General features: G+C 35.3%; 1 protein-coding gene across 1 annotated transcript in view; it reads left to right on the top strand.

The window, feature by feature from the left end:
• Window positions 1-17,844, top strand: part of LOC106471786 (acetolactate synthase-like protein) — a 65,702-nt gene that overhangs the window by 20,278 nt on the left and 27,580 nt on the right. The window contains exon 3 of the mRNA XM_013932408.2: window positions 4,946-5,040. Coding sequence (XP_013787862.2) covers window positions 4,946-5,040 — 95 coding nt within the window. The remainder of the gene's footprint in view (window positions 1-4,945; window positions 5,041-17,844) is intronic.

The raw sequence follows: 17,844 nt of genomic DNA, 5'->3' as shown, positions 1-17,844 counted from the left end.
AATTTTCCAAGATATTAAAGATCATGATGCAAAAAAAAACAATTTATTAAAAGTAATAGGCTTTATGTTTCTTAAACTACCTACATTTGTCAAAGTATTTATGAATTTTCGAAAATATTTGTCCACTAGTTTTATTGTTGGAATGAAATATAGCAAGACTTGCATTGCCTACTAAGAAAGTTAGTAGCCGGTAGTCATCGGGTTAAGAAAGGACTTGTATCTCTGAAGTTTTTCGGAAAGAATTTCTATAGAAAATTAACCAACGACCAGAGATATAACAATATTATTATTTGTAGTTATATGGTTTCAATAACATACATTTAGTTAGATTAGTATACCTACTTCTTTTAAGGTTAGGGTTTTTTAATTAATGTTTAGTGAGGTTCTTTTGTACTACAATATTAGTTTAAGCTTACCATGTTTCTTTGTAATTTTAGGCTCACCTGTCATTTATCTTACTGGTAAATCATAAATTAGGTTAAATATATTGTTTCTTCAACAAATACCATCTACTAAATTTTATTTTCAATATACACATACTTCATTTTACAATATAACGATTTTTCCATTTTCATAATTATTTTGTACTTCTTACAATTAATTTCGTTTTTGAGGCTCTCTGAGTTCATGGTCTGCCCAAAATTCTCCCACTATTGCTCGCTTTCCTCCTCAAACTGCTGAATTCATTCGGAATGACATCTATTTTGACAATTTTCTTCCACCTGATTCTTTATTGGCCTTTCCAGGCCTCTACTGCAGAGCCTGCTAATCCTACCTCAACCCTTTTTATACACGATTCACAGTTGTTATTTTCTCCTTTTTCCAGACATTTTGGTTCATTCTGGGCCTTTATGTCTCTCTTTTGAGAGATGCTGCTGGCATGCTGTGCCCTCTATGGGCTTTGGCTCATTTTGCCTTAGCTTACCATCAAGCAAATTGTTTTCTGTTAATCCTATCCCCTTCTCCGTAGCCAAGTTTTCCAGCTTTCGTTTCCCCCAATCGATTTTACTACTGGTATTGGCTGCCATACACCTCCATTTTGAGGTATTGTATCTATTTCTTGGGGATTTTTCTGTGATACTTACCTCTATGTTAGGGCGATTGCCATTTTGGCTCTTTCCCTACAAATGTGGCTTCTTTGCTTTTGAGATATTCAGGGGTGGGACACTGTCTTGTACCGAATTTGTTTCCCTTTCATTTCTAATTGGGACTTATGAACGGCCCTTTTCCTCCACTGGTTCGTATTTTGGGGTGGGTGTGTTATTCCTGTGACTTTAGCATCACATGAGGTATTTGTATTGCTACAATGGATTTTTCTTTTTTGGTTGCTCATTTGTCTCTTTGGCCATTGTATTCTTTATTCATGTTCCAATGTCTTGCACTTTCCTGTCATTTACCTGTCCTACATCTAAGCATTCCACCATTAGCCATGTATTCTTGATACAGATTAGAGTTCTGTGATTATTATTTGTCCCACCTCAATCACTTCTTGGTTCTTTCCCTTTTATTTTATATTGTCTTTTATCACACTATGGTGGGCCTTTCTCCAGGACTGAGGATGTCCACCATCTAGATTTTGTACTATTATGCCCATGTTCCTATTTTTGATTCCTCGTGGTGCTGTTTTAAATTTGTTCACCATGGGGTTGGGTACTAGTTTTGTGTCTTGCCCTTTGAGCTTGTTTCAGATCTGTATGTCTTTGTCTCCAGTTCCTCAGCCACCTGCCTTGGATGTCGATGCATTCAGACAGGATTGGGACCTGTTTATACCTTTCTTTTCTCATCTCATTTGTCATCTTTCCTGGGTGATTTCATTCATCCCTGCCATTCTGTGTGAAGTCTTTCTGACTGCTCCTTCCTGGCTTACACAGATCTGATTTTTCTCAGCTACTTCAGCTCAATCTGTCCTTTTTGTTCTGCATTGATTTTTCCTACCATCATCTTTGGTGGCTTTAGATCTGGTTGGTCTTATAGGTCCCACGCCTGCTCTGGGTTGCTTCATTGCCCTCAAGGCTTCTTTCTTTTTCCTTTTGTTTCATTCCCTGGCACCAATTTTCTGTTTGTGACTTTCTCTTTCCTCCCTTACCCTTTGGATTCAGCTTTTGATTGGATTGGGCATTTTCTTCATTGTCTCATTTTTTCCCCGTAATCAAATCTTGTTGTCTTCATTCTGATTAGGCACCTTCTTTCTTAACCTGCGTGTTATATGTTAGGTTACTTCTTCTGACAAGCACTGGGACTACACCTCATACGTTTATCTCCCATTATCTGCTTTGGGTAGCTAATTGTTCCTCATTGAGATATCGTCTTCCACCTGTCACCATCCTTCACTCTTTGGTGAGACTGTGACTAGGTAAGATACCTTTTTGTATTTATACCTTTTATTCTTCAGGGACATGTCCCTTTTTTCTTTATGGATCCCACTCTGTAGCAGTGATGCCTGTCCAGGTATACTTAAACTAGTCAAATCTGCACTCTAAGGCCATGATGGCATAACAATTATAATTATCATGGCTACTAAATGTACACTGTTGAGATGGTGTGTTCCACAAGATCACACATAGGTTTTTCTCGCAATATATTTGCTTCATTAATATGCCCATTCCGGACTGTACTCACCAATGGATTTCATGGGTAAAACAGAAGGGGTTAGTTGCTCATCCCTGCATCCGTTGCCTTCAGTTGAATAAATCAGGTGTGGTCTGCTTTTCAAAATAGGGTTTTCATGGTCACCCATTGCTCTGTCTCCGATGTTGACATTTCTCCAGACTTTCCACTGCATTTCCCCCCTCCCACTTTCTTCCAGTGGAGTATGGGAGTCCTAACCATTTTCCATTTACAAGCTGCTGGGGTGGTGGACCATGCAGGCATCCTCCTGATTGTGATAATGATATGCAATACAGATAATGATAAAACAATTCATTTGAGAGTAGGGTGGTGGTGTTTTTCTGGTGTAGATAAAAAGATGTCCTCTAATCTGATGCTCCATCTGGGTTTATCTAAGGGGATGCTGCAGCTTTGGAGTGAACAGTCAAAATTGTAGTTCACCCCTTCGATTGGGATCCCTCATACTACCCCCACATGGATGTTAGTTCCCAGTGGTTGGGTTTTGGACTCAGAGCTGAGCCAATCAACATAATTTCGTACACATGTATTATAGGTGTCTATGTTTCCTCACTCAGTTATGCTGTTGTTTCCTCCACCCGTGTTGTGGGTTACGGTGGTGGAACTTTCAGATTAAAATGGTTCTTCCTCTTATGCTACCCCTCGATGATTTTCATGTACCGAGGGTGTTATAGCACTGGGGGCAGTTCCTGTCGGATTGTTTTGAGTAAGATAGTTGACATTACAGAGACATCTTTACTATGTTGATCATCCAGATTTAGGGTTTCCAGATCATGAAAACAATTTATCACATTGCTATCATGTGTCCCATTCATAGATCGGGGAGTAAGATATTCTTTATGGTCTGCTGAATTTGAGGTGACGATGGTATGATCCTCTTTCCTACCCCAACCATGTGGCTGGGTTTTGGATTGTATTTGACTTACTGCCAGTATGATCCTTTTTCCTACCCCCATATGGATGTCAGTTCCAGGTGGCTGGTTTTTGGATTGTAGTTAACTTGCCATGTATGGTCTGTCACACCCTAGCTACTCTACACCTAGAGGCACATCCTTTTACTCTCACCCACATTGATGTTCTCTATGGGATTGAGATTCCAATATTGTGTGGTTTATATCCCTATGTAACCATTGTTCTCTCCCTCTTTGATGTGTTCCTCCAAATTTCCACTCATGTTTGCAACACCTCTTTCCACATTGGGCAAAGAGTTTACCTTGTACAGAAGTAGTGCAGTTTCCCCTGTATGATCCTCTACTGTGAAGATCTACTCTTTTAGTGGGTGCTTTGGATACTTTTGAAGGATGCTTATATCTTTCCCTTGCACCAGTCCCTTCACCTATTCGATGTGGGATTCCAGAAATGTATGTGAGTGGAGGTAATGTACCTTATTGGAAGTTATTATTTTCCTATACTGAAAATGCATTTTCAGTATGTACTTACACTTCCCACTGAAAAGTGATAGTTCAGTAGAATAGAGGGAGTCACATGCATCAAGAGAGTGTCGCACTCCTATTGGTGGAGGGTGGCCGCATGATGAGTTCCCGTGTACCCCAAGATCAATGTGGTTCACTGCATCTCACATGAACGAGAATAGCTATTTATGTGAGTGGGGGTATGTACCTATTGAAAATACATTTTCAGTATAGGAAAATTTTAACTTGTATCTATTTGTCAAAAGTTCATAACTAATTCGCAAGAATGCACCGTATATTTTGATGCAATACACACAAGCTGTGCTTGTACTATGTTTAAATTCATGCTAAAAATAAATATTTGGGTGCTTAACTTTAAATAACATTGAATTAAGGCTTTGATAATGGAAGCACAAGTTATGCTTGTCATGTGAAATATCAATATTTTTAACAAAACTAAAATAATTTACTCATTTCTTTTAAGTAATTAAATTTTATATAAAGTACAATTTAAGTTGAAAGATGAAATGTGCTTTTATTATATGAGTGTACAGATTGTTATAATACAAGTTTATCATTCTTAGTAGATCATACTTTCAGTTTAAACTGTGCATTATCCATTGTTTTGCCAATGAATGAGAAATGATGGAAATGGTTTAAAGACTCATCCACAAAATGTTCTCACAATGACAAAATATTGTTATACAAGAGGGTGAATACCTAAAGAAAAGATTCTTATAGAAAAAAAGTTTCATCCTAAAATGATTCCTACATAATTATAACACAGATAAGCTCAAATGTCAAGTTATTTCAAAACATAAGGAGTATTATATATCAGAAGTGGAATATTCTAAACCCAGTTTTTGTATATTCCTTTAGCAATGCTGCTTTTTTTATATATATTTTAGGAGCTGTTTGTGATTTCCGTTTGTCTTATGGAAGAGTTCTTAACAAAAAATCAAAAATTATTGTCATCAACAGGGACAAAAACCAGATGCTAAAGGTAACTTTTTTTTTATTTTCATACATGTATAAAACATTTTCTTGTTGGTCTTCAAATTGTATTTTTAACCTGGTTTCTTTTAATTTATTTAGAAATTTACTTCTTTGAAAAATAATGGAATACATTTTTTTTTTTTGCTTCATGAATTCTCTCACTACAGGCTTGGTCAGTTTGATCAAGTTGGTGACTCCAAAGACCATCATAGTTTCCATGCTATGACTTTTAATATGCTTTGTGTATCTTTATGAAATTTCACATGTTTTTAGTAAGCATTACAAATCTTTCATACACAAATATGATAATTTTAAATTATTTTTACTAAAAATTTTTCAATGAATATACAGGGTGTCTATAAAGTCTTTTTACAATTTAAAAAATTTATTACAAACGCAATTGATAAGATATCTTAATCAGACTTGTTCTATTGTACTCAGTGGTTTTCAAAGTTTTTAATCAAAAACCAAAGTGAATGTCTGGTGTGGGACTATGTGCAATCGAATTATTGGTCCATTTTACTTCAACAAGAGATCAATTACTGCAAATGTCTACCTTGACTTTTTGACTGAATATGTGGCACCACAACTCCAGGACCTTCAACCGACCATCATTTTCCAGCAAGATGGTCCCCCGCCACATTGGGGACTGCATGTTTGTGAGTTCCTCAATCAAACATTTCCAGACCGTTGGATTGGAAGGGATGGACCAATTCCGTGGCTACCACATTTACCAGATATCACACCTCTGGATTTCTTTCTATGGGGCTATGTTAAAGATATCGTGTATCGAACAAAGATACGGGACATTACTGAACTAAAGCAAAAGATAACAGATGCGATTGCAACCATTGATGAGGCTATGCTACAGCGAACATGGCAAGAAATCTAGTACTGTCTTGATGTGCTTCGTGCAACTAATGGTGCCCATATAGAGGTGTATTAAATGAGGTAAAAAAAAACTTTGAAAACTACTGAGTACAATAGAACAAGTCTGATAAAGATATCTTATCCATTGCCTTTGTAATAAATTTTTCAAATTGTAAAAAGACTTTATGGACACCCTGTATATAGAGTCAACGTGTTGACTGCTCCAAATACAAGGTGATTTTTATGTTATTATTAAAATGTTTTCTTTCATCTGAAAATGTAAGATATTATTTGTGTGACCTCTAAATTCTCCTAAATAAACACCAAATTTTTTTTCAGTAAAATTGATAATTATCTGTTATTTCCTCTACTTTAACTCTCTATAGGGTTGGTCAATTTTACTGACCTCATAACCACCATAATAAAAACCCAAATATATATAAATTACCCTATTTTCTTTCTAGAATGACTGCAAACTGTAACAGAAATCTAGTTGTTTCTTCTAAATATCTTAAAGCTTATAATGGTATACATCTATATCAACTTAGATTTTATTGTTTTATTGACAAGTTGGTGAATGTTTAACTCACGTTATTGTATCGAATTAAGTAATGTACGAGCTGCTTGTGGGCATATTATTTTTTATCTTACCTAATCTAACCTTACCTAATGTAATAAGTTTCTAATCCTTACATTTAAGTTACATTTATAATATTGAACAAAGAATACACATGATGAAAAACCAAGAATTTTAGTACTAACCTGAGTCTTTTTTTCTTTTGCTGTCGACTGTTAATGAAATTGAGGCCTACTTTTTTATACGTGTGACACTGTTGAATATACAAGACTGTTTGCTGTAGGCGTTATTATTTAATTTCTTTTGTGAGTTAATATTTCATGATTGTTTAGTTTTTTCATAACAACAGAGTTAAAAGTAATTATTTTAAAGGCAATAGTTATGACAAGTTTGGTTATATAACTCAGTAAGAGTTGTATGTTGCATTTGCAATTCATTGATGTCGAAGCTATAGAAATTTCTAGAGGCCTCAGTGATAAACATATAAATAGCAGCGACCAAATGAGTGGGAGCAGAGTAAAAGTAAAGTCAAGTGAAAGGGAAGTTCAGTCAGACAAAAGTTAGAAAACGTGAAGTTAGCTGTTGTGTGTGTGAATACCCTTAATGGTTGAGACATTCATGATGTTAGAGAAACACGTCTCTTTATGTTCTGCATTGATTTTTCCTACCCTCCTTTTTGGTGGCTTGTGGGACAGATTTTTCCATTTCTTCATTTTTCGTTTCCTTCCATCTCCCACCTTTAACCCCAGTTAAATCTGGGTGTTTTTATAGGTCCCATGCCTGCTCTAGGTTGTAGGTGTAGCCAAGGCATAACCTTGAATCAGCTTCTAAGTAAAACATGCTTAAAAGAGTACATTGAACAGTCATAAAAATTATTTGTTTAGTGTTTTTGCTTTGTGTATTTTAGTTGCACATGCAACCTGATACAGTTGCATATTCTACTATTTATAAGTTTTAAAATGCCCAATTTGTATGATAGCAGCAGACTAAGGCACAATTATAGAAAAGAAGTCTAATTAGAGCATTGTTCAGATTTTGTTGATGAATGTTGAGTGATTCCTTATTGTGGAGAATGCATTCCTTCCTAGTACTGTTCAATATTATGATTACATCTGTGGCAGTAATGGTGGTGAAGTGATTTGACACTTGGTTGTGATGTTGTTTTTTACATGAATATAAATGGTCCACTTTTGACCATACATGGGGCCATTGAAAGCAGGACCATTTAATCGTGTAAGAACTGGTTCCTCTTGTATTCTTAACTTTAAAAGACATCTGTAGACATTTTTCAAAAATTTGTACTGCTATGTGAGTATGATGACTGAGCCCTCCTCAAAACATTTAATGGTAGTGAACAGTGCTACAATTGATTAAGTTCTACATTAATAAATCACTCAACATTCATCATCTAAAATTTGAACTATTAACTGTTATTGTTCTTTGTTCTATTGCTATAATAAAGAGTTAATTTCAGGGTTTGAACAGCAGCTTAAAAACCTAGAAGGTCATGGGAAATGCATAAATATAAATTCAGACTTGAAAACTGTGGAAAACATGTGATTTATATTCCTCAGTTATGGAAAATTAATGACAAATACTACACTTTTGGAGTTTTAATTTACAATGTTCTCACCCCCAGGGTCTGTTGAGGGGCCTGGCAGTGGGATATTCCAAAGCTCACTAGAAGTACATACTATTTAATGAGCTAAAATGGTTACTGCTTTTTAATGGATTCATGAAGAAATTTATCACCTGAATTTGTATTAAAAATCAGCATAAGTTAATAAATAGAATGAAAGGAGGGCCCAATAGTATTACTGATCCCAGGGCCTGGGCAAGCTCTCAACACCCCTGATTATACATGATTATTACATTCTAGAATGTTCCAGAGTAATCTAAATAATTCTGAAAGGTTCTAGGTTATTATGAAATGTTCTAGCATATTATTATGGAATGTTCTTGAACAATCTGAATAATGTGGAATACTCTGAGATATATATAATATAATGTAATTGAATATAATATAGATAATCCATGCTGTCAGTTTTTACTTCTGAAATACTCTGTATCATGTCTTAGAACTTATCCTGCCATGTTTTTTCAAAGACTTTGTGGGGCTTTCTTCTGGTCCAGATACTGCAATTTTCAATTGATTCCAGCAATACTGAGCATGCATGAATCATTTTGGTTATGAAACTTCAGCTGATAATGATGAAGTAGTGTAAGCCATAAGAAGAAGGTAAAGACAGTGTCATTGAGTTTGCTATGAGACAACTTCAGATCAGCCAACCTAGAGATGATTATCGAGAGCTTCTTGAACTAGTCCATGACCTTTCTTGGTGGCATCCTTCCTTGTGGAGTATGATTTGTAGTATCTGGAGCACTACATCATGCATGATGGATGGCCAAGGCATTATATATCCTTATAATCTAGATATTTTGGGGACAGTTTAAGCTCATTGGCTTTATCATTCGAGTGTATCTTAGGGTATGGTTCCCTGCTCCTGATGGCAATTCTGCTCCTTGTGGTGATCTTAATGTCTTGCAATATCTTGTTAAGAAAAAGAAGGTTAATTCTGCTCTTTAAAAATCTGCCTGTCACAAGTTTGCTGGACATCTATGATATCTCAATGAGGTACTCACTGTTTCAGCATTGTTTGATTCAGCTGCATCCACAGAGACAAAATGAACAAAGGTAAAGACACTAAATAAAAAGAAAGGCATTGATGAACTTCCAAAGTACATACAGCTGAATAGCAGAACGTTCTGAGGATGGGTTAATTGAAGATTTCTTCAAAAATAACACAACAGTCTTCTTTAGGTGCATTAAAATTCCATCAGGATTTCTGGGTTATGACCCCAAATCATGGGAGCTCAGAGAAGGCTACAGGAGGCACTGCAGATAGTTCAACACTTGAATATGGTAAATTACAATGCTGAACCTTGTGTAGCCATTATTGAGGAGTATAATGCCATCATAACTTATAAAGAACAGAAACAATTCCTCCTTCACGTTGTGCAGGATCATAGAAAACTCTTTCCTAATAGAAAAAAAGGAAACGTTAACAATGCAAAAGTGATTAATCACACCAAAATCATATACTTATATTATTGTACATACCGTAAAATAATAATATACTCTAAATAAATCATTTATAATAAATAACAAATATGTTTGTATATCACATAATACATATTGTACCAGGCCACTGCAGTCTAGAACCTCAACCTCATTGAGCAACCTGTAAGTATGGTTCAGATACGGTTGTACTTCTTCTCGCACAAAGCTATCTCAATCTTCTTTCCATCCCTTAAGCATTGCTAGAAATTTTAATGCTCACTACACGAGTCTATATACTCCACAAATTTCACGCCACTTTTGCACCACCTATATTGGTGCAGCTAGCTCCCTGATTTTCATGCTCAATCCTCACTTTCTCAGTTGGCACAGCATTGTTTAGATATGTGTTTTTTCACATCTGAATACTGTTTACAATCATACTTCATTGACATTTCAATACCTTTTTCAGCAGTTTCTTTTACTGTGTTTGCATTCAATTATTTAAATTTTTGTTTTTCATTTGTTTATTGTTACTAAATTATACAGTAACTTAGAATGACTTCGTAATTCAGTGTAGTGACAATGGAAGTTCCCATTATGGTAGAACACTTCTGGTACAAATACCCAGGCATCGGGTTCAACTTTGTCTGCTAAGGAGGTACAGGCCTTAATTCGTAGGGAGCTGGAATCCTGTGTTTGGCTGGCAATTTATTCTCATTTTCAACTTGACATTGTTTCTGAAAAAGAATACAGTCAAGGAATAGAAATTGGATTCATTTTTTCTGGCACATTTTTTTAATTTCTAATGGTTAATTAAGTAAGTGATATATTACATTTCCTTTTCCTCCTAGCTTGTGAACATTGTCAATCTTATATTTATGCTATTAATGTTATCAGTGTCCTCTCCTATTCCTTTTATGTCGTCTTTCCTCCCTAAGACCCCTGTTGCCTGGGAAGGCCATTTGGCTTTTACACACATTTCTTTACATTCCATCTCCCACCTGTACTCCCATTCCTATCCTGATCATTTTCTTTGTCAGGTTTGCTCCTTAAAGTGTTATATGGCATGTACTGTCTCCTTTCAGGGTTCATGTTCCCTTCTGTTTCCCATGTTATTTCTCCTGTCACACTAACTTGTTGGGTTCATCAACTCTTTAAGCTGACATATTCAGACTTGTTCATGGAAGGTCACCATCTTTTCAATGTTTTTTCTCATTAAATTTTTAATATCATTTGTCTTTGGCTGCTCGCCTTCCCCATTCACTGGAAGAAATCTTTCAGGACAAAATGTGGACTACTCCCTAATCCTTTTTCATTCATTATCTGCACTATCTGGCTGTATCTTTCTCGGGTGGATATTGTCTCCCTCCCATGGCAATTCTTCACATATCCATTTGCTTTTGACTTGGGTATGTCTTTTCAGGAATCCTCTTTTGCTGCTACTAATAGGATCCCACTTTGTGGCAAGTATTACCTGCTCAGGTGTGCTTTCACTCAATCCTGCACTATATACCAGTAGAACTATAATGCTAACTGTATAGATGGGGGTTCCGCAAGACCACTAGTGGCATGCCTAGTGGTATATACTTGTGTCTCTAGGTATGTGTAAGTTTAACTCAGTGGTGGACTGTCACTCTTGGATTATCATGAGTAAAGCACAAGGGGATTTCTATCCATCCCTGCCAACCTTTTGATTGCATAAATTTGGGACAGTCTGCTTTTCAAAAACAGGACTCGTGGACACCCATTGCACTTTCTCCTGTGTGAAATTCCTCTGGACTCCCCACTGCATTTACACACGTACCTTTTTTCTCAAAGTAGAGCATGGGAGGCCTTACTACTTCCCTGTTTCCAATCACAGGGGTGGTGGACCAAGGAGGCTTCCTCCTGTGTGTGAAGTAAAAATTTACCTTACAATACAACCACATATTTATCCACTCAGTGAGACAAGGTCAAAGCTGTGTTCCCTCCATCCCTTTCTCCTGGATGCTTATGCCCAGGTGGACTAAATGTTGGTTGGAGCAGGACCAGCCTATGTGGGATACTCCTCTTTATACCAGATTCAGGATGACATCACTCTGTTCCCATGGTTGAGTGCAGAAGGGGCCACCTTCTCATTAATTCCAGTTGCAGGAGGTTTCCTTCCCTGTTCTTACAGTTCAGTTTGGGGGACTTCATCTGCCTCATACTGGCAACAGGATGTACATACACTGTTCCTACAGTTGAACAAGTGTTCCACGTCCTCCTCATAATTTGTAGTGCAGGATGTATCTTCTTTGCATTAACAGTTGGGTGAGTTACAGTTTAAGCTCTTAATACCAGTTACAAGTATTGCCCTGTTGTTATGGTTGAGTTGAGGCAATGACATGACCCCATAATGCTGGGTTTGGTTTGTTATACTTCTTGCTTCTTCGGTAGTTTTTGGAGTTTGTCTGATTTCAGCTGAATGCTAACTTCCTCTTTGCAATTCCAATTGCTTGATGTATGACACCCTGAAGTTGGTGTGTATATATATCACACGGTCTCCATGCCCTACCCATAGTACTTATGTTACCCTAATTTTGTTTTATCTGGGTGATCCTCAGTCTTCTGATGCTGAAGATGGGTTGTGCCTCATCTGTCCGGTTGAGGTTGGGTAGATACCTAGCCATGGCTAGATGTTTTTCTTCATCATTATATTTTGGCAAACTGTCCTTTGACCTACTGTTTCTCTCATGTGGGTATCAAGTTTGCTTCAAGTTTTCATTTCATAGAGTGGCTCTTCACCTACAGAAGCCGGCTGTTTTCCAGTCTGATTTGTGCAATGGAGGACAATTTGAATTAGTGCTGTTTTTTACTATGGATTGCACATCTCAGAACAAATTAATCTTGTGCACGTCCTTTTTTACTGTCCGTGTCAGGTTCATTTCCTTCTTACCGGGTGAAGAGCATACCTGTTCCAGAAGTTGTGCAGTTTCTCCTATCCCACTTGTGATATCTAGCATCATTCAAAAATAGATCTGAACATGTGTGCTTTGGTTTCATCTCTGAGCACGCCAGTTACTTTTAGGCTGTTGCTTTCCCTTTGGTTTCACTATTAGCCACCTATACTGTCTCTTGTAGTGGAAACTACATTCTGAAATTAAGTTGCTACTAAGTAGTAAATGTATCATGATTACGTTTCAGTTATTTTATTACTATACTGGTAATGTAATTGAAAAGAAGAAAATACAGAAAGGAAGAAAAGAAAGAAAGTGTTTTAATTGAATGTGCATGGGTTCAGTCCATTTGATCAACCCTGTGTTGGAGGTGGAATGTGGATTATAATTCTAAATTTACAATGTATACCTACAAGGAATGTAGGCAAACTTTTAGTAAAATGTACAAGTCTGTTGTACACAAAACATCACATGTGTTACAAAAGTATTTGCCCAGTAAACACATTTATGTAATAAATACATATTAATAACACAGTGGTTTTGTAGTGATTACATAGTTTTTTTACATAACTTTTACATAAAAGTGTGGACTACCAGAGCTGTTGTTACTATGTAGTAATATTACGTAGTGGAACTACCAATGTACAACCAATTTGGTATGTTAGAATACCAACATGGTACATTCCTATTACCATTCTACTACATTGTAACTACCTTCCCACTATCTTTGGGGTGTTGCCTTTTGGACTTATTCAGGTTGAGGAGAAGGTTTGTCAACTTTAGTGTTGCTTACCTTCTTGCCCTGATTCGGAACACATCACTCTATGGCTGCAGGTTGGGATCCATTCACAAGTGTGTGTGTGTGTGTGTATGTATATATATATAACTTCAAAACTCTGTTTAAAAACTCAAATGAACCTTCGCACTTTCTGGTCGCTATCCAAAAGTCATAACAGAGATTGCCTGTGGTAATAGCACCCATAAAAATCCCATTAAATTCAGATTTATGACAAATTCTTTAAACATAGTTACTAAATCTGTTTCAATTGTTCTTAATAATATTCTGGATGTTGTGTATAAAAAAATAAAAACACTATGTTATTGCAACACAAATGAATATTTTTGATTATTAAGAACAACATTCCAATTTTGAAATGCATAAATGATTTAAATGTTTCAAATACAGTCAGTTTTGTTTCTACTTGTGATTTTAGTACTTTATACACTAAAACAGACTTAAAGGATTTGATAAAAGTATTTAACTATGTGTTCAATGATATTATAGACACAGAAATAAATATTCTTGAGTATAAATTTACTAAAATTCAATGTAAACACATTCTTCATTTCTGTGTCTATAATAGTTATATTACGTTTAACGAACAGTTATATAAACAAACTGTGGGGATTCCAACGGGAGCTAACGTTTCTTCAAATATGACCAATTTATATTTGTTTTTTATGAAAATGCATTTACGAAACAGGTTTCAAATCCCAAATTATACAATTATACTTTTCGTTATATAGACCATCTAATTGCTATTAACATCAGTACTTTTCACCAAATATAATATATCCTAAACAACTTGAAACAGAAAAAGTAATAATAATAATATGTATGCTAATTATTTAGATTTGGGTATCAAATTAGTAAATGGTAAAGCACAACTAAATATTTTTGATAAGAGAAGAGCATTTAATTTTCCCATCTTTGGTCTGCCCACCCCTAATAGTGTGGTTCCTTGTATGATGCTGAAAGGCATTATTACATCTTAATTAAAAATATTTTTAACTGTTTGTAATAACAACAAGTTTTTTTTATGGATAATATTATATTATTATCATAACTAAATTAGAAAATAATGGATATAAATACTGGCCAGTAAAAAAAGGTTTTGCAAGTTTTTATAATAAATTTCAAGATATTTTTTAGATAAATATTCACTGAGGAAAAAACCTTTTTTGTCACTAGAGGTAGGTAGCTACCTTTAATATGTAACTTAAATTTATTCAGTATAGCTGGGACTGCAAAGACTAACTTCAAGTAGGTGGGCTTGTCTCAGCTATGCCGTGCTATACTTGAATAATGTGAACTACTTAAGCCTTAAGATACGTCTTGTAGTTCTTTTGAAATTTAAGATCTTTTTTCAATAAGTCATCTTCAGAAAAGGGTGAAGGTTGGGAGTAACATGTAGTATAATTATTTGGGGGTTATTTATTCTACTTTAAGGATTTTTTAGAACTTTTAAGGGTGGAGGGTGGTAGGCATTGTTTAGTAGAAATATATATTTTTTGGGTGGCATAATTTTCTCTTATTTCTACTTTTGACTTTATTATATCTATATAAGGGTAACTAACTGCCTTCCCACAACTGGCTGCAGACAGTGAAAGGCAGCAAGAGTTGAGACGTTGTGGGTTTAAGCACTTGACTCTGTACCCTTATTGAATTCTCCAGGACTGCTACCTGGTTTCTCATCTGCTTTTTGGATTTTGTCTGATAGATGGGACATCTCCAACACTTTTGGGTGCTATTACCACAGGCATTCTCTGTTATGACTTTTGGAGAATGACCGGAAAGTGTGAAGGTTTTTTTTGTTTTTTTAAATAGAGTTTTGAATTTATAATAAGTTCATTATTGTTTTGTAGTGCTGATCTTGATGGCCTATTGACAATTAATGTAATTGATATAATAGTTTTGAAGCTATACCTCTTATTATATATATATATATATTGCAGTCAAATTGCTCTAACCACCAACGTGGGATATAGGGACCATAACCCTATAATTCCTACCCCGAGCAGTGGAACATTGGCTATCTGGTTGGGGCCTGTCTAATAGTGATGATAGATCATGTAAAATTCCACCCACATTACATAAATTATGTTCCACGTGAAGAGCATACCTCTTCTGGATGGTGTGGTTCTCCCACCAGGGTGCCAATTTTCTATTGGCACACCCATGACCTATGCAAACATTTCTGTATTGATAATTCCTTCACCAGCCCCTCCACCTTATAGATGTGGGATTCTAGCTGTAAGTAGAGCAGAGGTAAGAATGTTTTGGAAGTTAAAATTTTCTGAAACTAAATGTATTTTCAGTAACACTTACCTCCTTTCACACTCTCATGCCCTTCCTTCCCACTAAGAGCTGGTGTTAGAGACTGTGTAATGGGTCAGTCTCAAAAAAAGTGATAATATTACCTGAATGAGGTGCTTATATATACAGTACCCGGAAAGAGGGTGCATTGACATAGGTGGAGAGTGTCATGTGACAGATATCGCCAAAGGCAATTAAGTGGGGAATAAAAAACTAGAGCAACTTAGAAAAATTCAGACTAATGCTTAGAATGGCAAACGAAGGAAACCCTGGTAGTCGAGTAATAGCTGTAGTGTGAGAGAAGGTAAGTATTATTGGAAATATATTTTTCATAAACATATTAACTTTCCTTCATGAGCAGTGGATCACTACAAAGATTGTGTACTTTTATGTTGTGTTATACACAGCAGTAGTAAAAATTAAATGTTAGGAAATAAAATAAATAAAAAGAATGTTAATGAAAAACAGAATTTAAGTGTTTGTTACTCTGTTTTTCCCAATTAATTTTTCCATAACTATTCTTTTGGGGTTGGTCAAACAAAACTGCCTTAGTGCAGTATTTTCTCTGATGTATATCATATCAAAGTGATGAACAGCAAAGACCTGGATTTAGATTTTAAAAAAATTCAGTATGACATTGTAGATTTGAGATGTTGAAACACAGAGGGAAGATATGAATTTTATGAAGTGAGATATGGTCTAAACTAGTATCCTCTGAAAAAAAAAGGGGGGAGAATCCATAGTTTAGATTTTTTGACTAGTGTTGTGCTTATTAGAATCTGGTTTTTAAATGTATGTGTGTGTCTTTTCAAAATTTGTTTTGCTTGAGTTTCTAGTTTTATGTTTATATTAACTCAAGAGGCTTAGGTTATGATACATTTAATTATTGCCTGAATAATTTAAGCAAAAATCAAATGGTTTGTATTGATGTCAGATAAATTTAAGATTATATGCACATCTTCCTGTAAAAGCTTAAGTTAGTACTTTTGAAGCCTTGCAAAAATCTTTCACATATTAAAACTCCCTCAGCTGATGTCCAACTCTAGCTAATGTACATACCGAACTCTCTCTCTCTCACACACACACACACACACACACATATAGATGATTTTAGCTGTAGCAATGTCACATACAAATCAAAATGGAGTAAGGGTTGTGGATGATGTTTAACAGGTCTGCCTCCAGCATTTGATAGCAAGTGTGCCGTATGTGGTGTATGGCTTACAAAAATTCTGCATGCATTTAGGATAGCTGCAGTCAATGGGTTAAATCAATTGTTGGTTTTTAGGTGTGGCTGAAAACTTGTCAATTTTAACTGTGAGCCTTCATGAAGTTCAAATTTTCATTCATTATTCTGTTAAAGTTACCAGAAAGTATGCCTAGTTTCATAAAAATTGATTTTTTTATTAAAAAAATAATTCATTACAAAGCAATTGAATGCATTACTTAGAATTGGTTTGAAATATGGTTTTGTGGCCTGTTTCTGTCCAAATGCTCTTCTGTGCACATGTTTACACTTCCATGAAGAACATTAAAGGTTCCCATCTTTTAAATGTTGTGTTCATTGGTTTTATATTGTTTGAAAATTTTGCTGTATGAATATCCTTCCTTGAATGGGACTGTAACTTGCATCTCCAGTCATAAATCTATCCATGGTGACATTATACTGTTAAATGTGGTGTAAAGTAAGTGTTACATGTTACACAGAATATGTGATGCCTACAAATGTACATTCATTTAAAATATGGTGTTGTGTTTGTTGTGGAATTTTCAGTCAGGATTAGTACAGTTATTAAAATTATGAATGGTCTAAGTTTATTGGAGGGCATGTATATTTAAAGGCAGTATTAAAATTTATTATCCAAAGATAAACAAACAAAACTTCTGATGCAGAAAGAATTATAAATCTGATGCAATTGAGCAGAAACTAGGAACTGAATTTTTGTTTACTTTTCTTTTTTTATCTTTGTAAGTTAAGTTTAGTGATACTTTTTAGTAATTAATAATATACAGGGTGTCCATAAAGTCTTTTTACAATTTAAAAAATTTATTACAAAGGCAATGAATAAGATATCTTTATCAGACTTGTTCTATTGTACTCAGTGGTTTTCAAAGTTTTTTTTTACCTCATTTAATACACCTCTATATGGGCACTATTAGTCGCACGAAGCACATCAAGACGGTACTAGATTTCTTGCCATGTTCGCTGTAGCATAGCCTCATCAATGATTGCAATCGCATCTGTTATCTTTTGCTTTAGTTCAGTAATGTCCCGTATCTTTGTTTGA

The sequence above is a fragment of the Limulus polyphemus genome, unplaced genomic scaffold (genome assembly GCF_000517525.1).
Source record: "Limulus polyphemus unplaced genomic scaffold, Limulus_polyphemus-2.1.2 Scaffold4856, whole genome shotgun sequence".
In the NCBI taxonomy this organism is placed as follows: domain Eukaryota; kingdom Metazoa; phylum Arthropoda; class Merostomata; order Xiphosura; family Limulidae; genus Limulus; species Limulus polyphemus.
Note: the sequence above shows the minus strand (reverse complement) of the source record. Positions and strands in the feature narration are given on the sequence as shown.